At 40.9% G+C, this 27,996-nt stretch overlaps 2 protein-coding genes across 2 annotated transcripts in view; one reads left to right on the top strand and one right to left on the bottom strand.

The window, feature by feature from the left end:
• Window positions 1-18,517, bottom strand: part of antxr2a (ANTXR cell adhesion molecule 2a) — an 82,320-nt gene extending 63,803 nt beyond the window's left edge. The window contains exons 1-8 of the mRNA XM_071483966.1: window positions 18,035-18,517; window positions 12,358-12,429; window positions 9,164-9,235; window positions 7,032-7,113; window positions 6,829-6,933; window positions 6,602-6,670; window positions 4,484-4,564; window positions 668-728 (exon numbers count right to left, since the gene is read on the bottom strand). Of these exons, the coding sequence (XP_071340067.1) occupies window positions 668-728; window positions 4,484-4,564; window positions 6,602-6,670; window positions 6,829-6,933; window positions 7,032-7,113; window positions 9,164-9,235; window positions 12,358-12,429; window positions 18,035-18,207 (715 nt within the window). The 5' untranslated portion in view covers window positions 18,208-18,517. The remainder of the gene's footprint in view (window positions 1-667; window positions 729-4,483; window positions 4,565-6,601; window positions 6,671-6,828; window positions 6,934-7,031; window positions 7,114-9,163; window positions 9,236-12,357; window positions 12,430-18,034) is intronic.
• Window positions 18,518-18,692: 175 nt separating this feature from the next.
• prdm8b (PR domain containing 8b) overlaps window positions 18,693-27,996 on the top strand; it is a 41,038-nt gene continuing 31,734 nt past the window's right edge. Inside the window, exon 1 of the mRNA XM_071483965.1 lies at window positions 18,693-19,119. The gene's annotated coding sequence lies outside the window, so the exon portion shown is untranslated. The remainder of the gene's footprint in view (window positions 19,120-27,996) is intronic.

Here is a 27,996-nt window from a genome sequence, read left to right as displayed (position 1 = left end):
TGAGGGCAGTGACTGCTTTGTTGTGACATCACAAAGTTACAGAAGTCCTGACAGCTGGTTTTAAGGCTCAGTTTCTGAATACAGGCTGTGTGCATTTCTCTGTGGACTGAGGCTTTGATACTTTCACAGTATTAATATAGAACCTAGACCTGCTTTATAATCACAAACACATGGACATCTACCTTTATACAATATAGACCTTTAATATTTGGGCCAGCAGTTCCAGTGGAAACTTGAAGCTTGACTGCTCATGTTTTGAGTGCCAGTGATGAAGTGTTACAAGCAGACATTGCTCAATTCTAAAGAGGCACAAGCCAAAAAGCCTGGGAACCACTGATTAAGGAAGACTACTCCAAGAGGTGTGGGCATTAAAGGGCTAAAAAGCTGCAAAACCTTAAATAATTTTCATTTTTGAGGTTCAGTGGTGAGCTTGAGTGTGACAGCCTTGGTGCTGTCAGATGATTTACAACTACCCACACTGAGCTCCTCCTTATCTCAAAGCAGACTTGCTCCCTCCCCACTGCTTGAAACCAAGACATCTTTCCAATTACTCTTGGAAAGATGTCTTAAGTTCGGAGAGCATGCAGTAAAAAGAGGGATTCCTGCAGAGGATAAATCTAGCTGTGCAGAGCTCCGGGGACTGAGTGTCGCAGGAGGATCCACTCACCATTCACACAGACACTGGAGGGCTCCACACTCAGAATCTCTGTGCACGATCGCTTTAATATCTGGAGGATGAGAAGAAATAAAAAAAATGAAATGGGTACATTATCGCTTGGGGGCCAAGAATAAATACATCAAGTCCTGGCCGTTATCAGCTCTGTCAAGTTTAGAAAATAGATTAGGGTGCAACACCTGAGAAATGTCTCATTCCTGATCGGGGCCTGGCGGCTAGAGGAGAGCAGAGAATATCAGCGGTGAGCAGGGCAGGACGGAGAAACGGCAGCTGTGTCAGCCTTTTATGGGAAAATTATGCAAGACTATTCCACTCCTCTGCTCTATTAAAAACCTCCGGGATCCTGCATTATCATATAAAGAGGCCTGTGTGAGCCCACTGTCATGGAGCTGCTCTATCCGCTATGATTCAATAAATCAACAAAGGACAAACTATGCAAATCCCAGTACACAGTCAGTAAAAAGAAGCATATTAACTGCAATATAGGACACTTGAACCTTTCATTTGATGTTGGGCGAAACTTCAATCTCAGGAGTGGAAAGAGGAAGTGTTTACAGGGGCCTTATTAAATATGATGGTTTGATATGGAATCGTTAAAAGGGGAGAGTGTTGTGGATGACAGCTGGGAGGAAGAGGATCTGCTGCTGTTCCTCTGTGCCACTATTTTCCCCGTCTAATTACTTCCTTGGCAATGCCAAAGAAAAAAGGAAAAAAAAAAGAAAAAAAGAAAATGAAGATTATAACAAAACTGACTGTTTGCCTGCCTGTGCTTAAAATGATGGGAGGACCTGGAGAATGACATTGTTTTCCCACTAAGTGAAGAAATGTGGAAACAGCACTGCTCCAAAAAGAGAAATCTGCCATTTGGACAAGTAGCACTGACTCTTTAATGGAGTAAAATATCAGGTTTTAAAGAAATGTGACTAAGTAAGTGATTTGTTAGGGCTTGAAGATCTACCTTGTTATAAAGTATACTGAACAAAATTATAAATGAAACACTTTTTTTTGGTTCTCATTTTTCACAAGTTCAAATAAAAATATCTAAGACTTTGTCTAAGCACAAAAAAGGCTGGTTCATAAGCGTGTTTAAATCTGTGTCAGTGAGCCTCCACCTGACAGGTGTGGCACATCCAGATGCTGATTACACAGCATGATTATTACACAGGTGTGCCTTTGGCTGGTCACAATAAAAGGCCACTCTAAAATGTGCAGTTTTATTTTGAAAAGAGACACTTATTTGGCACTGACCTTTGGAAATGCAGATCTGTAGCCAAAGTCACAAGAAATCCATAGTTCAGTACCTAAAAATGTCTTTTCAAAATAAAACTCCACATTTTAGAGTGGCCTTTTATTGAGCCCAGGTCACAGCTGTGCAATAATCATGTTGTGTAATCAGCATCTTGATAAGCCACACTGGTCAGGAGTGCTCGCTAACACAGACTTAAACATGGTTATGAACCAGATCTGACAGAAAGATGCATTTTCCTGTGCTCAGACAAAGTCTAAGATTTTTTTATTTCAACTCATGAAAAATGGCAGCAAAAACAAAAATGTTGCATTTATATTTCTGTTCAGTCTATAAGCTTTGGACGTTGAGATAAGAGGTCTCCGTTCTGTTGAACTCAAACAGCAGCTCTTCATTTCTCTGGGATCTGGTGACAAACATTATTTACAGTCTGCAGGGTGAAGAGGAGGCAGACGTCATACTTCACAAGTCATCCAAATATCTCAGCCAGCGCTGTAACTAGTGGAGCTTTCTGAGATGATGGAGCTGCTTTAGTCATTTTGTGGAAATAACCTAGTGGAAAGGTTAATGGGGGCCATGTCTGTTGCACATTATTTAACATGAATGCGTCACAATAACATCTGTGCGTCTTCTGCAAGATAAAGCACAGGTTGCTAAAATCAGCTGGATGTGTTCGGAAGCTAAATTAAGTTAAAAATAATGATGTAGCTGCTTTGCAATTTGGGGTTTTTCCCAAAAGGCCCCGCAGCTCAGACAACAACAGCCCAGTGTAGAACAGAAAATAAATAAATGGTCTGACTGGGTGCAGAGACCCAAGTCTGTCTCTCTGTCTCTCTCTGTCTCTCTCTGTCTCTCTCTGTCTCTCTCTCTCTCTCTCTCTCTCTCTCTCTCTCTCTCTCTCTCTCTCTCTCTCTCTCTCTCTGTGTGAGTTTTGTCATGCTGGTCACAGAGGCAGCATAGATCCTGCAGCAAAAGGCTGCACAGATGATCTCAAATCCTCAAAATCCAACAGAGGAGCGAGGAGGCCAACTAGTCAGGAATCCAGTATTACTAATCAGAGAGGAATGCTGCGCGTTTCATTTGGATGATGGCAGCGTCACTGTGCTCAGTGTCTCCAGAGGACTGAGCTTTTTTCTCTTGTTGTGCTGGACATTCTTGTGCAGACTTTAAAAAAACTAGAAAAAACATATTCAACTTTAATAGGAAGGATGGCCTTGTAAAAAAAGACTATGTGCATGCTCTTCTCAAGATAAAAGATTTTTTTTTAACTCAGCACAAACAAATTAGCACACCCTTTCAGAGGCTATAAGCACATTTTAATGTTAATTATTACAAGCTGGATTCACAGCCTCCTCAGAGATGGAAATACTCAAGGTTAGAACGAGTGTGTCACTTTTTCCTTTTTCATTTTTCAGGCTGATAGTCATGCTTTCTCATACTTTAATAATCTAACCGCTACAACACCTGTTTTGAATGAAATGTGGTTGTATTTTTTTTTATCATTTTGCTGCAAATCAATGCTACATGCAGGACCCAGACTCAGTTTAAGACACCCAAGATGATATTTGGAAATGCAATCAGAATTAAAAAATGTAATTAAAGGGGCGATTAAAAATGCATATTGAGCATAAAGAATCTCCATTTTGCTTATTAACGTTTGCAGCTATGCACTGTTCCTCTTGTGTGTTTTGTAAGACGCCGACTGAGAGCCTCAGTTTTAGACCATCCTTTGCACGACAGTCATTTTCAAAGTCACACACCCTCCTGGCTTTGCATCCTTTCAGCTGCATGTCTGACAGCCCTGCCTCTTTCTGCTCTCTCCCCAAACACTGCTGGCCTTGTCGGCTCTGACACAGATGTAAGTCCAGCTCAGGTCAGAGTGCTGCGCAGGGCTCTGGGCTCACATTCATGTAAAAACGTTGCCATACAAACCCCCACCTTGGCTGACAGTTTTCAGACCGAGAGCTGCAGCAAACGGAAAGTATCACTAATTGGCTGGCGGGAGACGAGGAGGCTGCATGGGAAACTTTATATAAACACTGTTAAAGGGACTCTTGCTGTCAGAAAGCTTTTCCCTGACTAGATGGGTTTGATGGCTTTTATTTTGAAGTTCATCTCAAATATGAAATAAAAGCTTTAATTGTCTTGAAGTGCTGCTGCAGCTCTGAGAGGTTTGACACTCAAGTAAATAAAAACACTGTGAGGAGGATGTCATATGGACAGTGACTAACTGTCAAGCTGCTCCCACTCCAGTGTCTAAGTCGACATCTCCTTCTCCGGCTACAAGCTGAGGGCACAGTGAGCAGCTTTTCCACAGACATTTTCCATGCAGCTTAGCAGGAAGATCACTGAGGTCTTTTGCTTTAATTTGTGATGAACCTCATTGAAGTCAAGACAGGAAACTTTTTTTTTTGGGCCCACCTGATTCCCAAATGTCCCAACAGTCAGTTCTTTCTAAACGTCAGGATAAAACCTCGAAAAGACGTGGAGAAGAGAAATTCAACTGAAACCACAAAACCCTCACTGACACACAAAGACAAAGAGAGCGAAGGCGAACTTACAGAATTCACGATGCCTTTGAGTGCATGGAAGCCATCTTTGACAGGAAACACTTGGTCCTTGGTGTCCGCGATATCAGCAAGCTGTTGGTGACACGAGAGAGTGGAGCAAAGAAGAAGTACTGCTGATTTAACGCCGCTTTCTTCTTTTTCTGTTTTCCTCTTTATGACTGAGCTCTGTCTTTTCCTTTCATATTATGGGCAGGAGGAGACATAGCAGATGGCATGACTGTGGCAAACACTTTGCTCAACCATAAAAAAAAAAATCATTGCAGCACAAACTGGGAGCAATATTGCCTTTGTTTATGACTTAATAAGAGCTTATCACAGGATGGTAACCAATGGTTACGAGGGACAGGCCACCATGTTGGAAGAGACACAGTTAAACTACAGACATCACTGACATAAGGAGGAAAAATCTGACTTTGGAGCAGCTCAGAAAGTGTCATCAGCACTTTGAGAAATGAGCACAAGCTCTGGAGTGAAGAATACACAATGTGCTGTGGAGACAAATAATCAATAAAGCAGTGACCAGATTGTTCTGTGGCTGACTAAATTTCTGAACAGTGTGATGGGCCAGTAACTGATTTAACCGGCAACGTAAAAGATGTTTTTACTTCACAGGTTCTACTTTAATCACCATACAATGCTACTGTTCACAGAGAACATTAAAGGTCCCATATTGTGCAAAGGTAGATGTCCATGTGTTTGTGATTATAAAGCAGGTCTAGGTTCTATATTAATACTGTGAAAGTATCAAAGCCTCAGTCCACAGAGAAATGCACACAGCCTGTATTCAGAAACTGAGCCTTAAAACCAGCTGTCAGGACTTCTGGAACTTTGTGATGTCACAACAAAGCAGTCACTGCCCTCAGCCATGCCCCAAGCCCCGCCCACCTGGACCCACCATCCTAACTTGCAGGATTTGTTTTCTCTGAGTGTTTACCTGAAATCTGCTGTATTTTATTGGATCACTCAGTCAGAGGGATTCAGAGAGGTTCTGAGCCTCTCTTCTGATTGGCTCTGCCCAGCTTTACAGCAGAAATAAACATATTTATAGCCTGGTACAAAAAACGGTTTGGGTCTCTACAGATAATTTTCTCCTGTACTGCAGGTGAATTTTTATATAATTCACTTGTTTAAATTTCATTAAGGCTTCAAGTTATGTGTAACTGAGGGTGTGGCTGCTCTGAGTGACAGGTGGGTGATGTATGCTTGCCACAGATTGGCATGCACCGAAGTCCCCGATCAACACACGCCCCTCCTCTTTGCCCATTTTCTGATTTGCCTGAGGTTAAATGGAGTCAGGCTCTGCTAAGATGGCAACAGTGGAGCAGCTCACTCTGAGCTTCACAACTGCCCCTCAGAAACCTGCAGGGCACCTAATGGAGTCCACGCCCATCTTTATTTACAGCCATGTAGTTGTCACACAGGTACAGCACGTGTCATATAACCTCAACATCCCTGAGTCCAATCTGATCTCTCTCTCTCTCTCTCTCTCTCTCTCTCTCTCTCTCTCTCTCTCTCTCTCTCTCTCTCTCTCTCTCTCTCTCTCTCTCTCTCTCTCTCTCTCTCTCTCTCTCTCTCTCTCTCTCTCTCTCTCTCTCTCTCTCTCTCTCTCTCTCTCTCTCTCTCTCTCTCTCTCTCTCTCTCTCTCAAAAAATAGATTTAAATTCCAAATATACAGATATTATTGTCCTTGACGCTCCAGCTTCTCCACTGGAAGAAATCTGCACCGTGTTTTGGCAAAACATCTGGAGTTTACTGCAGATAGTGGTTCATGCTCCAGGAACAGTTTTAGAGTTTTTATTCATGCTTTATTTTCAGCCACGAGAACATGAGAACCAAAGCCTCCATTATGGATCAAAGGATCAGTTTTTTTACAGCCATCTTTCAGGAAGTGAGACTTTGATACTGTAAAGATTCTTAGGTGGTATATCTCTTTAAGCCCCTCCTTTTCCTGCACAGGTAACAGCAATGATGTTGCAAGTGTTTACCTTTGTTGTCATACTTCCAACATGGCAAGGTGTCTCCAGCTAAAGTCCTAATCGCTGAGCACACACTCAGCGACAGGCTCCTCTGGTGTTCGACTGCAGCAGATTAAGACTAAAGCTCACTTACCTGCTGCTCATCGAAGTCCTTGATACCCACACAGTAAACACGAGCGCCGTATTTCCTGGCTTCCTCAGCCTGCAGCTCAAACAAATGTGTCCGTGACGTGCAACAGGTTGAATGTAAAAAAACACAGAAAAAAGACCACATTGTGAGACAGAATATTTTTATACAAAATCACATTCAAGAATGAATAAATAAACGGTGATGATGAATAAATCATACAACAGTTTCACCTCTTTCACTGTGAGCTCGTGAACATAAACCTCAAGTTTCCCGTCCGTCAGAGCCAGGATGATGCTGGAGGACTTGACCGTCTGTTTCTGTATCTGATCCGAGGCCTTGGAGTTCAAACCAGCGACAAACACCTCATCAGAGCCCAGTTTTACAAGAGTTGGACTATTTGTGATTGGATTTGTGTGAGAGGGTAAAAACTGACCTCTTTTATTCCCTCATGCATGTATGTTTCACCTGCTGGCTTCACTTCCCGCAGGCGCTTCAGACCCTCTTCTATCTCGTCTCTTAAGAACACACACATTAAATAAATGACGTAAATGACATGTTAACGTCTCATTCATCATCATTTGTGCAGTGATTCATGATGAGTGGTGGAAGTTTGTGGTTATGGTTGTGCTGACAGCAGCAGGGCACAGTAACAGACATTAACAAGTTGCTCTGGTAACAAAGATGAGGAGAGAGGTTGTTTATCCACAGTGTTTTCTGGAACGAACAGGAACCAGTGGGGATGGACTTTCTAACCTCATGTAAACATTTCATCTAGAGGAGGTCAAATTGTAATTTGTGTTACACCCACAGCCGGCCCCTCCCCTTTGTATAACACGACTCTCATATTGTAAGTAGATTGGTGATTGGCTGCAGCTATGGGAGGCGTCCCCATCTTCGGCGCCGGCTTCGTCCCATTGGAGCAGCACTTGAACTTCTTGTTGCCTTTGAAACGTTGTTAAAGTTGTGATGAACTTTGTTGTGAAGCCATGAAGTGGACTGGTCCAGGATTAGTCACAACCCAAACTGATTCACCAACACGTGGGGAATTCTCTTTTGTTAGAAACAGGGCTGCTGTTTGTCTGTTCGTGCCAGAGCAGATAGAAAGGTTTTCTTCTCATTTTTACTTTAGAAAGTCTGTTGAAATTAAGTTTAGTTCGAGTTATTTCAATTAGCAGCGCCAGTTTGACCCGTTCAGTTATTCCTAATGATGGATTGTTCTTTATTTATCTCCTCACTACTGAATAAGTTTCCACTACCAATCACATCTGGTTTATGCTGCTTCCCTTTTCTCACAAAACAAGCCGTGTTGTAACATTTTAAACCCAAATCAACAAAATACTTTCATAGCATGAAACTAGAGCAACATTAAACACACAGTATAATATAAATCCTGTAATATCTTGTTATAACAGTCGTGTTTAGACTTTGACAGGGCTCACAGCTTTGGACTGTCATGGATGTTCAGTCTAACTTTGTCCTGGTTCTTTATTTAAATACTGTAGGTTTTGCTGACAGTGCACATGAGCACATAACAGATTTTTTTTACTGTGTGTAGCTGGAAGGAAAACAAAGCGCGTGCTTCACAGCAAACTTACTCAGCGCTTTCTTTTAAATGTTTCACATATTTTTTATCCTGAATAATTTGTCTCCTTGTGCTTGTTGTTTGTTTTGTTATTTTATCCTTTTGAAGCACTTTGTAATCTCTGATTTCTATAAGTGCTATATAAATAAATGTTGCATTATTATTATTATCTATTGTACCCATGTTTTGTTTGTCAGGCCTGGTTGTTTCTGTACTGTATTCAGTGTTGTTCGTCTGTATACTGCATATAGTACTGCATATAGCAGGTACAATATTTAAGTAGTTTGCACATTTTTGACACAGAGATTATTTGATTATTTTTGCAGGTTTGGTTCTATCAGTAAATGAAGTGAATATAAAAGACAAAATCAAGACCAGCGCACATGTGTTTTGGGTTAAAATGTGAATAATCATCACGCAAAAAAAAAATACAACCATTATAAACAATTTCACAAACTAGTTCAATGGTAGGACTGGTAACACGGAAATAAAGACCCTCACAGTATATTTTATCTTGCAATATCATTGTATATTGTGATGAAGGAAATGTTCTTGAAAATCAACCGAGACGCTGTTAATGTATAGAACAAATAGATATTAATGTCATTAGTGTTTCTGGTTAATGCAGCAGGTTAATTACCTCACAAATTCAGTTACTCTGTCACAATTTTTTTTTAATCATATAATGATAATAATAATAATTATTATTAACATAATAATAATAATAATACTTACAATTATAAAAATAGAATAAAACAGTCCTGATCACTAATATATAATATCACAGCTGCTATCACAAAATGTAAAGAAACAACAGACGCAGTCATTTCTTCAGACATATTTCGACCATGAGACCTGTTGAGGTGAGGTACAGTAACCATGGAAGCAGCATTGTAATTCCAGACTGTTGCTGAGAGGTGTTATGTTTAAAGTTACACACAAGATAATGGTAATACAATGAGAAAACATTAATGTGTTCCTACCTGTCTCCAGTCAGAGGCAGCAGGACTTGTGCTCTGGCTGAGAAAACAATGAAGGAGACTCTCATTCTGGGGCTGGAGAGAAGCAAGACAGAGGAACAAAAATAATAATTATTCAAAATGTCTTGGATGGAGGCAGCCTCCTGTTCACCTAGTACATTATACAACGATATCGGTTTTCTATTTCCTTACTCCACAAAATCATCACTTCTGTCCTTCTTCCTCTTTAATCAAATAACCACCCACACAGCAGGACAATGTGATATATGCTCAGAATGGCTGTAAAGGACTCAGTGTGTTTTATATGAAGCTTTTTCGGTTCAGTTAAGGAGAATTAAAGAGGAATAAATAATTAACCGAACAGAAGGGGTTTTTAACATCGGCTAATATTAGTGTATGACCTAAGCCTCTAAGGAAGTGATTAATCAATTTGCATCCAGAAAATGTGTCGTGGTGGTGAGTCATGCATAAACACAGACACACACACGCATCCTGCTGCACATGTATATACTTTGTACCTGTGACTTTTTAAGGGTGTGAACTGGCATCGGATACTCTGCTGTGTCTCTGACCGCAGCGTCCGGCATCTCTGCACAACCGGAGCTGTTTACGCTCTCTGTCCCTCTGTCGTGTTACACGGAGCTCGCCGTCTTAGGAATAACCTTTTACTTTGCAAACACAGCTGGTTTCTGAGTGAATATCCAGCTGAAAAGTCTGTGAAAACCTAACTCAGCACAGCACAGTCAAACTTTACTCGCCTTGTGTTGAACTGGTTACAACCCAGTTATGCAACTGGCAACAAATGTTCTGTAATTTTAACTAAAAGTAAAGCATCAGCAGTTAAATGTAAGTATTAACTGAAAATATCTGAAGCTGTCACTTTATCTAATATTAGAGATTTTTATCATTTTTGACCCTTTTTCAAAACAATGCCAATATTCTTTTTTAACAAAAACCATTTAGACATTTTAATAAATAAAATATTTTCAACTTTCAGATGAACTAAATGAATAAAATTAAGATCTAATGAGGGAATATCTGATCAAAGAACAAGTCAACAAAAATACAAATCTATAAAAAGCATTCAACAGAGTTTAATAAGATCACTGATCGGTGCTGATATTGATCTCCGTTTGGAACATGTGTGACCAATCCACATGACATTCTCTTGTTATTATCTACTTTTATTTTTATTTTGTAACTGTTATGCACCTATGAGTCTGGAATAAAGTAAAATAATACCCTCTTAGTCATTACTGTTAAAGGTAACGATGCAAATTTGATCAACCTTGTACAATATTATGACTGAACAATGAATTGAGAAGTTATTGAAATCGGAAAAAGGCCAATTTCAATATCCAAGGAGCTGCAAGTTTGTTTTTTGAAAAAAGTCAAATGAGTCAAAATAGAAAAACAGACTGTAAGTGAAGCATTGTGGTGCTACAGAGATGTTCTGCAGATGTTCTACAAATCATATTCTCCAGATGTGGGGGAACATGCTTGTTTGGTACAAGACCCAACTAAAATCATCATCTTCATCATTTTTATATTTCAGTGAAACTGAAAAATGCAAAAATGACTTTTCCAACTGAAATTGTGACTCATACCACAATATCTGCCAAAATAATCACTGTATGATTTTTTTGCATATCATTCAGCCCTTATTGTAACTATAATCTGCACAAGGTTAAGATGAAGTGTTGGAAGTTTGGTGCAGCCTTATTAAAACCTAAAATGCTCTAAGGAACCAGTAACTCAGACCGTGAGATAAATGTAGTGGAGGATGGAAGGACAAGGTGGAGGACGAGAGTATATGGTGATGAACTGGAGTACACAGTTCTTTCCCACCTCCCGTTACAAACCCAGAGCACACGGATGCCATCCCACAGAGCGAGTTAAACTTCAGATAATTAAGCGCACAAGTGTTTCCTTCAGAGATCTGAAGCCTTCAGAGCATAAGGAGAGGTGCTGATATTTCTCACCCACATGACACATGGCCCAGTCGCGATCCTCCCCCGCAAACATAGCACAATCTTTACGCCACACGGACCAATTTGGCAGGGAGCGGCAGCAGCCGTATACGTCCACATCCTGTCTGCAACTTTCAGAGTCATATGTGGACTAAAAAAACAACCATACTCAGGTTCACAGTTGAGAAATTGTGGGTGGCGACATAACGTCAAACTTTAGGTTTTCAGCGGCGGTGGTGATGGTAGACGTTACCTCCTCAGTGATATCGAGATATTTTCTATTTCTAAGAAAGACTTGGGAAAAAGAGGCAGTGTTGCCAAGGACAAATCAGAGGGTGGTGGTGGGATTTTTTTCTCCTCTTTGAGAGGATTGTGGGGGGTGGGGGTTGAAGAAGAAGTAGTCCAGTTTGCTCCACATGGCGGAACAGAAGTGCTCTTGGTGAGCGAGCATTGTTTAGCAGATTGTCCTCGTCGCCTTCCAGTGTTCTCTTGCTTTTTACTGTACATTGTCTGCCTGTCAGCCGTTCTGTGGTGGAAGCAGGGGATAAGTGTGGAGCCGGACCCCCCCCGGTGCAAATGGCCATTCTCACAGCCCAGAAGACTGCTCCTCTCTGCCACCCACTCCCACCTGGTGCCTTTGCTATTTTCTTCAACCAACCACTTGATTCTGGCTGGGTCGCTACCGTCTGTACTGTGCTGGCAGGCAACGTTTGACTCAAACGTTATGCAAGCTGAACGTTTCAAGCCGGTTTCTGCGGTTTTGTCTTTTTTTTTTTTATGAATTATGCACAAAAAGGATGTCGTGGATTTTGCAAAATGATTGTGAAGCAGGTGGAAAGTCCTTTAAATCTGTACAACAGACTGAAGCTGTCGTCATCAGCTCTTGAATAACAGACATTTATCCCATAAAACAACCACGCTGATGAATTCAGACAAAAGAATTGTACTATTTTCTGAACTTATCATCATTTGCATCATGTGCATCCTTCTTAACAATATACTTGTGCTTGCATTGGTTTAGTGTATGTATTGTTATTTAACTCCATGTTGCGATCAACATGAAATCATTGTTTGGTCCAGTTCTGTGAAATATCTGCAAGTTAATTTTCACTTCCTTATTCAGAACATTATGAAACCCTTCCTGACTAACTGTAATATCACAGCATATTTTTTTTTTCATATTTCCAGAGAATACATGACTTTGACCCGAAGCGACCTCCTACTCACCTCACAAACCTGTCGGTGAGGTTCTTCACAAATGAGTAAATCTCGACCCAGTCGTTCGAGACGCTTCCAGACCTGAAAGGAGAGAACAGCAGTCAGCTCACAGCTCGTCAGCGGCAGCAGATTGAGTGCTGGGGAGTAAAATACTGTACAGTGTTTGTGCTTTGTACCACAGTTGGACATTAACACCAGCCACATGCTGGATAATTGTGCTGATAAGTCTGTGCAGCATAGCAGCCACTTCAGCTGTTAGAGCCCTCGAATGTTCACGGGAGCTTTGCCTTCCTACAAATCTAGTTGGCTGCAAGTGTTAGAAATTATTTCCCAAAAAAAAGAAGGTAGAAAAATCACAGAAGTGATACGACAGTGACTACGTCTTACGAACTGAAAGTTGTTCGATAGAGGTGGAGGACTTCTACTCCGACTTCGATCACAGGCATGAAAAGGTCTTTACAAAAGAAACAGAAAATATGTAACACAAAAGAACATAAGTGCAATACAAACAGCAACACACATGATTTAAATAAAATATGACTTAATGGACTAAAAACATCATAAGACTTTCCGAATAAGTCAAAGACAAAACTCAATATGCCTGAGATCCTCTAGAAGACTGAAAAGACTCTTAAAAGACTAAAAGACTACATCTAAAGACCGTGTCATAACTCACACAGTCTTTAGTCTCACACCATAAGATTGTGTTAAGACTGAGGATCTTGCATGGTCACTAAATGCAAGACTAGATTCCTTTGGGATTATTTCCCATCATGCACCTGGTGGACATTTACAGGAAGAAACACTGTTTTTTTTCCAGACTGTTTTGCTCTTTTGAATTTTTACATTACTAGTATCTATATTATAATTATTATTATTATTGTTGTTATTATGATTTTTATATAAGGTGAGTAACTTGTCATGATTTGCCCTTTAAATGACTGTGTTGGACTTTATTTTTATGATTTCCTGTTTTATTTTGAAGTTATTTTCTCTTGGTCCATTTACCTTCCCTCCCTCATGTATAAAGAGCTCGCAGCCTCCCCAGAGTCGCCTCTGTGCTCACTATCAACTCATTTTGCTGCTTCCTGTTTGGTGCTGGAGAACGCGTCATTGAACGTCACTATCTGCACGAGCCAAGATTAAAAACTGATGATAATGTTAAACATGTTTGATTTTAAAAACTTGGACAATTGCCTACAGTAATACCAAAAGACTGAAATCACTCTAGTAAAACATGATTTTATTCCAACATTAGAAATTTGTATCCAACAGTGAAATTCTTTGAAAAGTCGTTTGGTGTGCGGCCATCAGAGAGAGTCTATTCAGCAAGATTTCAGTGGATTTAAAGTCCCAAGATTGAAAATAAAAGGTTTCCCTTCAAGGTATTAAGGCTTAGTTAGTTTTAAAGACTTTATCTTTAAAACCAATTAAGACTTATGAATAAAAAAACAAATTTGTCGTTGTAACCAAGGACAAACTAATGTTAGGTGGGTGTCAACTCGTAGCCCTTGGCCCTGCTCACCCCTCGATAAGACAACCACAGTGAACACGGTGTGTAAAATGTGCCCTTGATGTAACGACAAAGAGGTAATTAAACCAATAATTACAATTCGATGTATGTGCAGAGAACATAAAACAGAAGAGTTTGACCATTAGGAGGCTCATCTTTCATGCCACCTCTATCTCCTCCCTGCTGCCCAAACACAAGGTCACTCAGTGGAGGGAAGAGGCGACGGCCAAAAGCAGGTGATTGTGGTTAAGTGTTGGCGTGGCAGTTAAAGAGGTGACAGATTAATGTTACTGCTCCAGAACACATCTGTATCATGTTGATGGGGCCGTTGATCAGATGAGGTGTTGCAGGCATCATTCTAGCTTTTCAACTTCACTGTATTCTGCAGTTCCGTGAGTTTCTGTCTCACTGGAATCTCACTCTGTTGTTCAATGGTGGCTATCGCTGCACATGCTACGTATCCAGATGTTTCTGTATTGATTACAAAACACACCCGCCACCAGTGGGGGGAATAAATCCATGTAAGCCATATGCAGTTTACTGATAAAAGGTTCAGTACGGTCTGAGACATGAGCTCCAACCCTCACATCCCCATTTACCCTCAGGTGTCTACATGGATGCATCTCAGCTGCTTCTGTGTTGATGCATGGTCATACATCTGGAGGTCGTCCAGAGGTCACAGAACCATAGTTACATTACACTGAACTCTAGTTTTAATGTCTATACCGGCTGGAAACAGCTCAGTTTCTCTTCTAATCTGGGGACAGTAGCTGATATTTACTGGATTTTTTTCTGGAAAAGACAAAATAACTTCAGTTGTTATAATACTGAAAAGTACCAGGCTCAGTTAACACTGTAATAATGTGACTGTGTGTATAAGTATGTTAGTTTAAGTTTTCAACGTTCGTTTCAGTGTGTTAACTCAATTAAATGAAGAGTGAATCACTGTACTTCACCACCATTATCTGGAAATGTTTAGTAAATCACCACTAGTGAGCCCCACATTATATCATTACACTGTATTATTATTGATATTGAAATATTAAAAAATTAGAAATATAAAAAAAAAAATTTGAGATGGTCTGTATCATCTATTACCATTATTATCCATCTGATTGTTTGATCTGTATCAGTTTCTCCTCCCTGTGACCATCACATCAGACCACACCAATGTTATACTCTCTGCACCTGCGAGTGTGTGAGCTGGAAAACAAACATGGACGCTGAGTTTGAGAAGAGGCCACTGCTCCCCTCTCCTCTACAATTCATCTTTAAAAGAATAAGTGCAGCAGCCAAAGCAGGTCTTCTTCTTGTTGCATGGATGACATCATTTTGATTTGATATGTTGTGCACATGCGCAGAATACACAGCTGCCAATCCCAGACGACTCCCATCCGAGTACAATCAAAATAACTTGTCCATTGTGAGTAACCACGGCCCTGCTCAGCTCCCAGGTGTGGAGGTGTGTAACTGTGAGCGTGATCGGGACATTCCTGACAGAGAGAACCTGGATCTCAGTGAAACCTCCCTGAATCAAAACAGGCTTTAGAAGCATCACTCCACAGGACGTTTCCTTGGAAAGAGCTGCCTGAGAGTTTAGAAAACCAGGGAAAAACTGTTTAGAAAAACCTTCATGAACCAGCCTCAGATGGAGTCATCATCACTTTGATGCAGAAAACAAGGATCTGCACAAAATGTCTTTGTGCAGAAGCATTGCAAATGACCACTGCAGAAAATCACACAGCCCAAACTGCTGACATTAGGACCTTAGTCTTATCAGTCTGATCAGGAAACCAACAGTGGAGCTATTTTATCTGCAAATAAACCTCAAGAAAAAAGTTGTTCAACTATGTGACACCTTAGTAAACTCAACTTGGCCCACTCACCACAGCCTAGGCTTTTATGTTTCACAAATACAAACCTGCACATGTAAACCAAACAGACCTCCAACTTACAAATATATACAAAAATGCAGACCAAGTCAAACTTGTGCAAAATAATCTTTGTCATCATCCTGTAATTTGACCATTTAGATCGAGGGTGGGGCAGTTTGGAAATGGGTCAAGCGAACAGTGTTTCAACCCAAAGGCCCAGAGCAGTGGCACGTTTCCAAGCCGGGGGAGGACAGGATTAAAAACAGTTGCTGTCAAGAGTGTAAACTCTTCATAATGTACTTGAGGTCTTTTTGCATTATGCTACTGCAGCGCTGTAAAGCTCTGCTGGAGGGAGTGAACCTGGCTGTCAGGTGGTGTGTGTATGGTCGATGTCCGCAGCAGAAGACCGAGTGCACAAAAGACAAAGGAAGTGGAGCGTTGCCAAAGTCTGTTCCGAATTGTGATGCAATTCTTTCTGCTAGTTTGCATGATTAACACACACTATGCAATGACTCCTAAATGATGTTTTAAGTCTTAAGTGAAGGTTGGATTACAATTGCATTACAATGTTAAAATTCCTGTTAGTTGATCCTGTCAAGGCAGACAGGCTGTTTCCAGCTCCATTAATGTTGACAGGATGTAATGATGTAACAGTCACAAACAATAGCTGAGCTCATTTATAAAAGTATTGTAAAGCATTAAACAGTTTCTTTGTTACTGTGAAGGAGAAAGAGGTGACAAACCTCCATTCTTCCTTCTCATTGCTCCACAACACTGGCAGCGTGTCCCATGTGAGATTAATAGAACATGGACAAACGTCATCATGACACCATGTGATGCCACAGTTCAGGCTTAGTTAACCTTTGATGGGTAAAACTACTTGGTTAGAGTTAGGGAAAGGTCACGGTCACGGTTAGACCTGTGTGGCTCCATGAGATTTGTTTGAGATCCCTCTTCCTCCCATGTAACCGCCGAGCGTCACACAACTGATGCTGGTTTCTGTTTTTATTTAGCAAAAGCTGCTGCAGCTGCAGATTCATCTGAACGTTCAGCACTTCCCGTTCACAACACAGTGATGGCCTCACTTTATATTCTCATCTGTGCATACTGTACACATGTTCTCATCTGTAACTCAGACCAATCTGTGCAATATCTACACTCGCTGCTACTGTTGTATATTCTGTAAATATGGAATTTTTGTATCTATATATATAATTTGTGTTATTATATTGTTATTATTTATCTTTCTTAAACAACTGTTCTTGCAGTTTTTTTGCAGCTTCCCTTTTCTCTGCACTGCCACTTTGCTGATTTAACACTGTGAAGTTCCCCACTGTGGGACTAATAAAAGCGATCTTATCTGATCTTATCTGATCTTATCTTATATGTTTTTAATACTAAAATGAAATGAACTCAGAGACCTAACTGGTGACATCATTGAAAATAACCTTCAGTGTTTTTATTCTTTGTCATTCTATGTCTTATTCAGTCCATTATCTTATATTGTTTTGTTTTATATTTTTTGCAGATATGTTCTGTATATGACAGAATAAATAAAACCAAACCAGGAACAGTCAGTAGTAAAGTGTAGAGTAACTTGTAGTAAATTGGCTGAATATGAAAAATCTGTGGTATGGAAGCTCCCCAGCATAACCACAGGCTATGAAGCAGGCCGTAGTAATCTGCTGCCTTGCTCATGGGCTCATCAGCAATAGTTATGAACCCACTTTTAATCCCACGTGCAAAAGGTGTGACCCATGAGTTTCTGTGACACTTGGGTCAACTATGGAAAAAAGAAGGTGTCCGTGATCGGTCTGATCTCCAGCAACAACTCCTATTAACACAAATGCACTAAAAATGATGTCAGCATCTGAACATCTCACACACATGTGACTGCTGAACATCTCATTATGAAACCATGGGCCTGGCTCGCAGCTGGTGCAGCAAGTGAATCTCAAAGGTGTGGGACGAGCCTGAAGCCAGGGCTCAGTGCAAACCAGTGTCACTGCAATGCAGCAGCTTTCCTAAAAGTTTGTGGACACCAGGGTTACTACACTTGGAGAGAAGTGTCCAAATACTTTTGGCCAAAGTCGTTACCCAGTGGAAATACTGCAGTGTCACTATTTTTGGTTACACACAAAAAAGTTCAGTGGCATAAATTTCTTAATAAGGTCACAGAGAGCTGACCTGGCCTGAACACATCACCTCTCTTCTCCTTCCAGAGGCAAACTCAACTTTTCATAACACACACACCCAACGTGCAGCAGGCTGGACCTCAGCTCCGCTGTCTCCTACTTACTTGTCTAAGACAAAGTAGAGGTCGTACGCTCCGTGACAGGACGCCTCCTCTGCCCGGCACGACGAAGCAAGCAGACCCAGGAGGACCACGGCGACCGCCGCTGAGGGCCACCGACCCCTCCCGCGGTGAAGTTCACCCACCGCGGCGAAACAACGCGAAAGCGTCTCCAACATGTTTCCCACAAACAGTTTCCGTCGAGAGTTAGGAGGGAGCGAGACGGGTCCTCAGAGATCAGAGGCGCATCCCGCACAACAACAACAACAGGCCCAGGGCTCGACCCGCGAAATGAAGGAAATGACCGCGACGTCAGCAGCTGTGTCGGTTCTTCATCCTCCTGACTCACGCTTCACTCACTCACATCCTCAGTAAACACCAGACCTGCCCCGAAACCCGTCCCGCCTCAGCTTAGAGGCGAACCCGAGTCAGTGCTAACAGGAAACTTCTCAGAGCTAAAGTACAGACTCCACAGAAAAGTTAGGATGCCTTCAGGTGATCCCCGTAAAGCTCGAATATCAGAGTGCTCTGGCCATTTTGGGTTTTTTTTTTTTAACCGTTCTGTATCTTCAGTTATTACAAAATGATTGAAACAAAGGGGATATCTGTATTAAGCAGGCTACTGGTATTTTATCAGATGATAAAAGTGATCAGGTGAAAAGGAAAAACAATGATTTTAATAGTAGTTTGTTGCAGAGTAGGTTACAAGCAAAAATGCCCCGCTGAAGCAACATAGCAGCCCCCCCAACCAAGATATAAACCCAGAGGCACCGCCCACAGGTGAGATGGCACAGTGCACTACGCAGCCTGCAGGTGTTTGCTGATGAAACTAGCTTCCATCTAAAAAGGCCACAAGCCTACAAAGATAAAGATAAGACCAGAGTACGGGTGGACTGGCCATGGGGACCACTGGCTCAAATCTGAGGCGACCGTCAAAACATCCATGAAGTTTTTAAAGTTCAAGATTCAAGTCCAAGGCCGAACCTCTCTCCGCTCCCACCGCGGAGCCAGTACTGGTCAGGCTTCACCGGAGAGATACCAGCGGCCGAAGGGCTCCAGCTGTTCTCAGGACTGGCTCTTCCTCTCCATGTGTGAGTAATTTGATGTTACATAATGTTACACATCTGTTGATGTTCATGAGTGACCGGCTACAGGAGTCATGGTAACGTTAGCTAACTCGCTGCTAGCATATTATGGATGTGTTTGGTAAATGTTGCTATCACAAGCTGGCTAACTGTTAGCATTGCTGTGGAGCGCATCACGGCAATGCTAATGTGGGCTAATGGTTGTGGCTAGGTGGATTTCCATTGGCTCTCGCTTACTCACGGTAACTTTACTCAGTTGTGCTTCTTGTTGTGTGTTTAGTTGCCGCTTCCACTGGGTTTGTTAGCGCCTTGCTGACTCTGGAAGGGAGGGAGTTGTGGCCGAGCGGAGGCCGGAGGTGAGGCCGGAGGTGAGGCCTGCGAAGCGGTTGTTTTGGTGTGAGATGCTGGTGGTTGAGTGCGACAACAGAAGCTTTTAGTCTTTAGGTGTTATAAAACTTAGCAACGTTTTTATTTCCAAAATAATACTGAAATCAAAATCAGTGTGGACCAAAGGTACAGTATTTAACTGTGGCATTAAGTGAGACTATAGAGGGATACGATGAAAGTACTTCAAATATTTAGTTACACCCCTATTTTAAAGTAGTCAGAAGATCCGAGACGGTACACATCATCTACAGGAGCTGATCTGTCTTCAAATGGACAGATTCTAAGTTTGGACTGCAGTTTCTCCGACGGTTCTCAAAGGCAGCACCAGTCTCCAGTCCAGTGCGCATGCTGGAGTTGGACCCAGCTGTTGAACTTTTGAGGAACCGGAGGTCCCAGCACACACACCCAACATCTGGGTCATCTTTTGCGCAAGGCTGCTTAATGACGTGACGTTACGCAGGTCAGATCGTTAGGTTTTCATTTATGTTTTCTGTTTGTTTGTTTGTTTGTTTTTTGGGGTGGGGGGAGGGGGAACTGTGGCATTAACTCACTCACATTGCTAGGGTTGGAGGTTTAATTCCCTGTGCCACTAACAATGCTGAAATATATTTTTCAAAAATATTCCACGATTATTGTCACAGATATAAGCACCAAATAATTGCGTAAAAGGAAATTTCTTTACGATCTTAAGTTGAAGAAGTTTGGTCCAAAAAATATTTTGTGCCTGGGACAACTTAACTGCTTCTGTACAAAACAAAAATAGTGTGTGTGTGTGTGTGTGTGTGTGTGTGTGTGTGTGTGTGTTGCACAACCTCTTGTTAACGTTTGTCATGCAAACTACAAAACCTCTAGATCCTCTTTTTTTTGTCTGCCACTGAATCATAGATATTATCGTGATTTGCACTGTGTCTGCGACACACGTAATTTAATATAGTTTGAACACATGGCAACCAAAGCAGGAATCCTCAACTCCTTTCCCAATATAGAGAGAACACTCACTGTTAAAAAAACAGAAAAGTCTGTTGGCAAAATGTGAACAGGAAGAGGCTGCAGATGTGAGGTCTGCCATGTGCGAAAGAAAAGATGTTTCAGAAAAGATGTCAGATAAGGACAAACAGAAAATTTCAATTAACTATTCCTCACATTATTTTTCAGGGTGTGAAGTGTTTTCATGTAGAAGCAAAGTAGAGCTTTCGGGCACCTCTAGAGGTCAAATCACATACAGAAGAACTTTTTCATGAGACTTCTCTTGTCCAGTTTGTGTTTTTTCTTTTTCAGTTTTTATCAATCACATGTGTGAAGGGGTTGATGACCCTCAAATGCACTCAAGAATGACTGTGGCCTGTGCGCCTGCAATAAAACACAACAGAAACAGACCCTAGAAGACAATAAAACTCAAAGCTATGGTGACATTGTATTGTGGATACAGTCATGTGCAGTTTATAGTACCTTGCAGTGATGTAGAGTAGTTAATGTACATTTTCAATTCTGCTATGCAATTAGAAAAACATACTTTCCTTTGCCATGGCAACACAATATAACTCATTGGAAGCATCTCAGCTATGATATGTAACAGTGCAAGAGGGGGGAGGATTTTCTCTTGAACGTTTAATTAAGTTTGCCTTCTTATTCAAGGCACATTATGGAAACTGCAGGTGCTTCCATCTTCAGCATGGATGGCTCATTGTGTGATTTAAATCCCCAAACCTGGCAGACGTGGTGCATTTTTCCACTCATTGATCTACACATGGAGCTGAACCTCTAAACCTGGCAGAGCACCACGGAGCTGTATGTATGCATAAAACCGAAGCCTTCCTCATGTTGTTGCTGCCACGCGCCACCCACTGAGCTACATGGCAACATTTAAACAAATGTAATATGACCAAGTGGCCCAGGAGCATTCCAAAACCAAAAGTCTTCAAGGGAATTACAAGATTGAGAATTCAAATGATCTCACAGTTGTATCTGTTACCTCTAGATGAGTCATTACATTTCATAACTCCTGTGTACCTTCCCCTCAGGTCACAATAAACATTAATGACACCTCCCCTCAGGTGGTGTTTTCCAGGACAGGAAATTCCAGGTTTGGTCTTGGCTGATCACTCACGCCTCTTGTTTGAACAAGGTGTGCGTAGCTGGCAGAGGATTTGACTTCAGGCTATGCAATTAAGTAAAACCACTGACAGGCGCTCAAATTGAAAATACCACAGCTGTGGTTGAGCTCTACCTGGTTTACCTCGTTCTGCTGCAACAAATGTCCTCGATTAAAGGTAGAGTTGTACATTCGTGGTAGATTCTGTAATTTACTTCGACATGTTTGTTTGCTGGTTGTACATTTTAAGGTATGTCAGTATGTAAACATAAGATGGTTGTGCAACAGCCGGTAGCAGCAGTAAAGTCCAGGTAGAGCATAATAAAAGTTTGGCACCTGTATTCATCTGGAGCTGCTGCCTGTATGTTTTGAGGTAATTAACAACTATTGTTCTGTTACCAGTTTAACATATTCCCAACAGTTTTGACTTTGTACCATGACAGACTGTGACATTGTTCTACCGGCAGAGGTGGGTCAAAGTCACAGGTAAGCTCCACCATTCACAAGTCATTTTCAGGTCCCTCAGCAAATTAAGCTCCATCTCATTTTCATACCTCCGTGCCGGCAACAGCCAGGGCTGGAGGCATTATGGTTTTGGGTTGTCCGTCTGAACTAGCTAGTTTTGATGGTCAAAGGTTAAAGGTCACTGTGACCTCACAAAACACCTTTTTCTCCTCTTGAATGTGATGTCTCAAGATCACCTTGAGGAAATTTCTTCAGAATTGGTACAAACATTCACTTGGACTCAAAGATGAACTGATTTATATTTTGGTGGTCAAAGGTCACCGTGACCTCTGAAAACACGTTTTTGGCCTTAACTTACAAATTCATACGCTAATTATGACACAACTTAACTCAAATGACTAATAGGGTAAAATGATGACGTGATGGCATTTTATTTCCAAAGGGTGAAAAGATTAAAACAATGAGTAAATTTGCAGAAACAATAAACACATTTTAAAATTTCCATTAATTACTTCAAAATAAGCATCCTAAAATTGAAATTGCAAATGCAATTGAAATCTACTAGCTGAATGTTTTGCACTGCCAGACACCTTTTCCCTCCTGCTCACACATTATTGGTTGTTATCAGATCAATTTCAAGTATATAGTCAGAAAAATGAAGAGTTAATTTGCCACGCACCTTTTTTTTTTTTTTTTTTTACATCATTTTAAAGATTCCAAGTCAAAAGGCACCAGTCATCAGTGTTAAAGTCAAGTCGGGTTTGCAAGACTTTCAGACTTTCCCTGTTCTTGAAATACAGATGTGATCGACAGATGTGAGCCAAACATGGTCTCAAGATGATTTTGGGAATGTGACATACTAATATATTCCAGTTCATTCTACACTGTGGAAAAAATACAAAAACACAGCCCACATCTGCCTCCACAACCACACTTTGTTCAAATTCTGACGGCTTTAAGCTCTTATTTTGCTCAGAGAGAGTATACTCTCACCTTATAAGGTGAAAGAACCAATTACTCACACCACAGCTTCTACTAAAATGGATTATACTAAGCGCTAAATCTATTTTCTTTTGTTTTGCCTCAGTGTGGAAACTACGCTGTCACACAACTCCATATCAGCGAGGTAATTACCACTAACACACCTCATCAAATCCGAATAGTCCAGAGAACAGCAACACACGAGTATAATTATCTGGCAAATCAAAGCCTAATTAGAATTTAATTAGAATGTTAATTCTTTTGCACGGCATTTGGTTTCAGTATATGCTACCCAACTTGGTGTATCCTGATCAAGGCTCCATAAAACAAAGAGAACAAATAAACAAGAAGCATGTATTTACAATTATTTGGGAAATGTATGTGTATATGAGAATCCAGTGGCTTGAGAAAATAGTTGTAGTACATCAATTTGTCATGGGGCTTGTGAGCTGGAGGAGAAATCAAAAGTGACAGTTAAAACAACAACACTAATTTATGGAAGCAGTGATGCGTTGAAACTAATCAAGAGATGAGCCCATGACAAAATGCAAAATTACAAGAACAAACAAATATTTCTAATAGTTAAAAAAGAGGCACAGCAACATTTGTGTCAACAATCTACCCTCAAACATGATGGACCATAGGGATTTTCCAGAGATCCATAGAAAGCCAATAAACTTGTGACCTTTCTTTAAAATCATCACTTTCTCAGGGAACCCAGTGCCCTGACCCTCTCAGTCATGTAACTCAGATAAAGAGGATGAACCAAAACATTGGAATAAAGTCTAACTTTTCACTGGTAGAGTCAAAGCTCAAATTCTCACAACCCACCCGACACAGTTTTTACCCACCCAGCTGAATATATTTATTAAATAAATAAGTCACCAAACAGGGCAGACAACCACACAATCTGGCAACTCTAATTAGAAACAGCCAGTTTAGTTTGGTTTCCTTTCATGGTTTCCTGAATGAATGTGCCTAATCTGCAAAGATGAGAGGGGTCCAATATATTTGGGAGAAAATGTTTAAAAATTTTTATGCTATATTCAATACAACTACTTTTTTATTTTTCAAATGGTCAGTGATATCTGCTGACTGACATATAACTATTAAAGGTGCTATATGTAAGTTTTTCCTGCCACCGAACATGGTTTCTTACAGGGAGCAGCTGATGGTGGTGGTGGTGATATTTTGGTCGATTGCCAAGAGCGTCAGCCATGACTGCACTTACAAGACAAAAGGTCACGTGTATACCTTCTGATCAGTGCTACTTCTTCATCCTCTCAGGCTGAATTGAGGGCAGACTATTGCAAAGTAGTATTTTGAGACAGGACAGGCTAGGGCTAGCTGGTTAGCATGCTAACGTAAGTTGAAGGAAAGAAATGATTTCCACCTATGGGGACAGCTCTTGGCCATTAAAGGAGTTAAGTTTGAACTTGCAGTGTTTAAACAGCTGTTAATGATAACACTGGCTATGTAGAAATAGCCAAAACCTACTTATAGCGCCTTTGATGTGTAGATCATTTCTGAAGGAGCTCCACTTATTGGCTTGTTGTTGTTATTTCTGTGTCCGTTTGGTTTTCTCTCCCAGTTTAGCAAAAAATATGCTGCACCAGCTCAACTCTTACAGTAAATGAAAGCAAGAAAAGAAGAGCAGAAAGACTGTTTTTCTTCCTTGCAGTTTTTGTTATACAGTTGTGAAGCCTATGTGTCTTAAAGAGTAGGTCCACTCTGACTCTCAGAGGGCAACAAGCTCTACTCTGTCAGATACACTGAGCTCCTGGCCAAACACTACTCTGCGTCAACACAGTTGTTTTTTCTTCAGTGGCTGATTTAAAACCCTTGCTGTGACAGTCTTTGTGTGGTTCAATAATATAATCAAAGGCCCAACCCACAGAGAGCAATGCTGCATCAGTTTCCTGCTCTCTGTGACTCAGTATTTTTTTACGATCATGCAGGCAGGCGATTGTGCAATTTTGTCCTTTAAAGGTCCTTGAAATTCAGAACTGCTGCGTGTTTACGATGCTTCATCAGGAGAAAAAAAACTCGTTATTGATAATTGGAGAGGCGTCAGGAAATCAAGCCACCTCAAGAAAACCAACCAAAGAAGTATTAGTCACAATAACAAAGATCCATCGAGCCCTAATAGCATCAATAACTCATAATTACCTTAATAACTGTTATTTTAGCTTGTTTTTCCTCCTTTGAGAAAGCATTGTTTGTCACTAATGGCATCTTAAGTTGAAATTGAGTGCCTTGCCCAGAAGTAAACAGCATCTATCAATCATGACTTGAGGCCAAGTGTCAAACTACACAAAAGCCAAAAGTGTGTGTGTGTGTGTGTCTGTGTGTGTGTAATGAGTGTAGTGTGTGGGGGACTTAAAAAGCTCCTACACCTGTCTGGTATGTGTGAGTAGTAATTATGCACACAGTGACCACCTTGTGATGGTTTGAACGACCCATTTTTCATTTCATAGCTAACACTTGAGCTCTTCAGCTGCTCCACATCCATTTCAGCAGTTACAGGTGCTACAGGAGACTGACTGTCAAGTTGGAAGATGTTACCTATGCAGCTGCAATGTGTTCAAATTGTGCTATATACAGGTTTGAATTAGTTTTTCCTTCAGTATAGTGGTTGGTCCTTTGCAGCTACTTGTAGTAGTGATGTCATATTAAATAATTAGGCATCAAATTGTATCCCATTATAAAGTAAACAACTCCAAATATGAACAAGTATTCCATTAAAAAACATTTGAATTGCACAAGGTAAATTTGGATTTTTATCAAGTCTATCACAGGCTGTGTGTTAATGTTGAGAGGTCTGAGTGTTGTTATCATTCCTCTGATTATACTGCCCGTGAATGAATCTCTTCATGGGGTGAATATACTGTAAATGACGGGGTATAAAACCCACGGCCCTCATTTTATGCAAAAACATGTTTTAACAGTTCAAGTTCACCACATCAAGTGGTTATCTTCCACAGTTGGTGCTTTTAGTTCAAAATTCCCAGTAGTGTTTGTACTAAGATGAAAACAAGTCCTTTCAATGAATAGACCTAATCCTGAAATAGTCAATATGTATGGTCATGTGACCTGTTGCAGTCTTAATTATCTAAAATTGTGCAGGGATTGTACCGAGTAAAAACATGACTTACTGTAAATGTTTTTGCTTTCAAACCTCCAACCTCCTAATTTTTTAAACTCAAGTCTAACTCTAGTCAAACTTAACTCTACAGCTCGATGCCTCTCTGTTGCACTTTTACCCTGTATCTTAAGACAGACAAATATATGAAGGTTGTATAAAAACATGACAAAAGATGACGCTCTAATTGCCAAAGAAATTACTTCACAGGTACATTTAAGATGCCCACCATGTTTAATTTGACATAAAAGTATTTCCAAATCAAGAACACAGTGTTGTCACACAGTTAACAACGGTTCGAGAACTCGTGTGTGTCAAACTAAATTCACATTGTAAAGATGCATGTTTGAACGGACTTCTTGAGGGTTCACCCTCCACCACATCCCTGCACGATGGGCCTCGGTTAGAGCACATCTGCACTGACTCCATGGTCCTCAGAGGCAGACGGCAGCATTTAGAGGAGGACAGGCAGTGATGCATCGTCCAGATAATGAAATGAATCCACGTTTGATCCTCTCGTTGTCTCCTAGTAATTGTTCTTGATTCCCCCTTTGTGTTTCACGCTTGACTCCCCACTCATATCAGCTCTCGTGTATGAAGACGTGCTCGTTCCCCCTATCAGTGACAGCAGAGTTCAGTGATTAACAAATTAAGGATCTTCTTTGCCTTAATCTGTCTTGAGGCTTTTTTTTTTTCACTTGGCTTCTGCAGAAACATGTTTGGCAGTGACAGCACCTCTGCGCCTACGTTTAATTGGATTAGAGGGAAGTCGGGATTAATACAGTCTCAGACGGGGCGTCGGGGAGGGTCGGATGAGGGGAAAACAGGTGATGAAGTCATTTCAGAATTACCTTTTCAACTTCTTTCACTGCGCTGTTGAGACGTCAAGGATCTCTTTGGCGTAAAGTATCATGGGAGCAAGTGAAAGCCTGTGTGAGGGCGTATGGATTAATTTAGGGAAACATTAGGCTGAACCGATTAATGTCAAAGTGGGAACACTCAGCGGTTTCCTGATGTTCAGCGGTGGGGATGGGCCAGTGCAAGGTTCTTTGGAGTTCTCTAGTTAGTAGTAATATCTTTCAAACCTGACCATTTTCATGTTTCCAAGTGATGAGTGGTCTGTGTTTTTAGCCATACTAACGGTCGGTCCATCACTTTAGACCAGATTAAAATATCTCAGTGCTTTTCTGTCAGTTGCCATGAAATATGTGCTGATCTTGGTGGTACCCAAACAATGAATCCTACCGAATTTGGTGATGTACTGACTTTGCATCTAGTGCCGCTGTAATGTCACATTGTTGGTTTTTAGTAAAATATCCACTGAACTATTGGATTACACTGATGTCTAACTTCCATCTCCTGTAATCATCAGGTCAAACTTTCAGCTGTCCAATATTTTGATTTATGACCAAACCTGCAGAACTCATGACGTTCCCATCCACCTCAGCTTCAGTTTGTGTTAATAAACCATAGTGAAGTATTGCCTGCTAAACATCATGTTAACATTTGAGCGTGAACATACTGGCGTTAGCTTGTAGCTCAAACTAAGGCCTCAGAGGGCAGCTAGCATGGCTCTAGTTTAAATTTACATTGAGACTTCCAATGAAATTATACATTTAGTATAACAACTAAAGCTGGTTGAACCTCAACTTTACAGTATTGAAAAGGAAAATTAGTCCCTAAAACCAGGATTTAACTGAAATGATATGAATGACGTGTGCACAGATATAATGCAGGTGTTCAAATCTAGACTTAAATTAGGTGCTCGGTGTCCTCTGACATCATATTTTTAATTCATGTTTGCAATCTGTAATGT

Source organism: Trachinotus anak, unplaced genomic scaffold (genome assembly GCF_046630095.1).
Source record: "Trachinotus anak isolate AG129_WGS33_773 ecotype Australia unplaced genomic scaffold, CSIRO_AGI_Tana_v1 ptg000008l, whole genome shotgun sequence".
In the NCBI taxonomy this organism is placed as follows: Eukaryota; Metazoa; Chordata; class Actinopteri; order Carangiformes; family Carangidae; genus Trachinotus; species Trachinotus anak.
The sequence above is the reverse complement of the archived record's forward strand: the minus strand, read 5'-3'. Positions and strand labels throughout refer to the sequence as shown.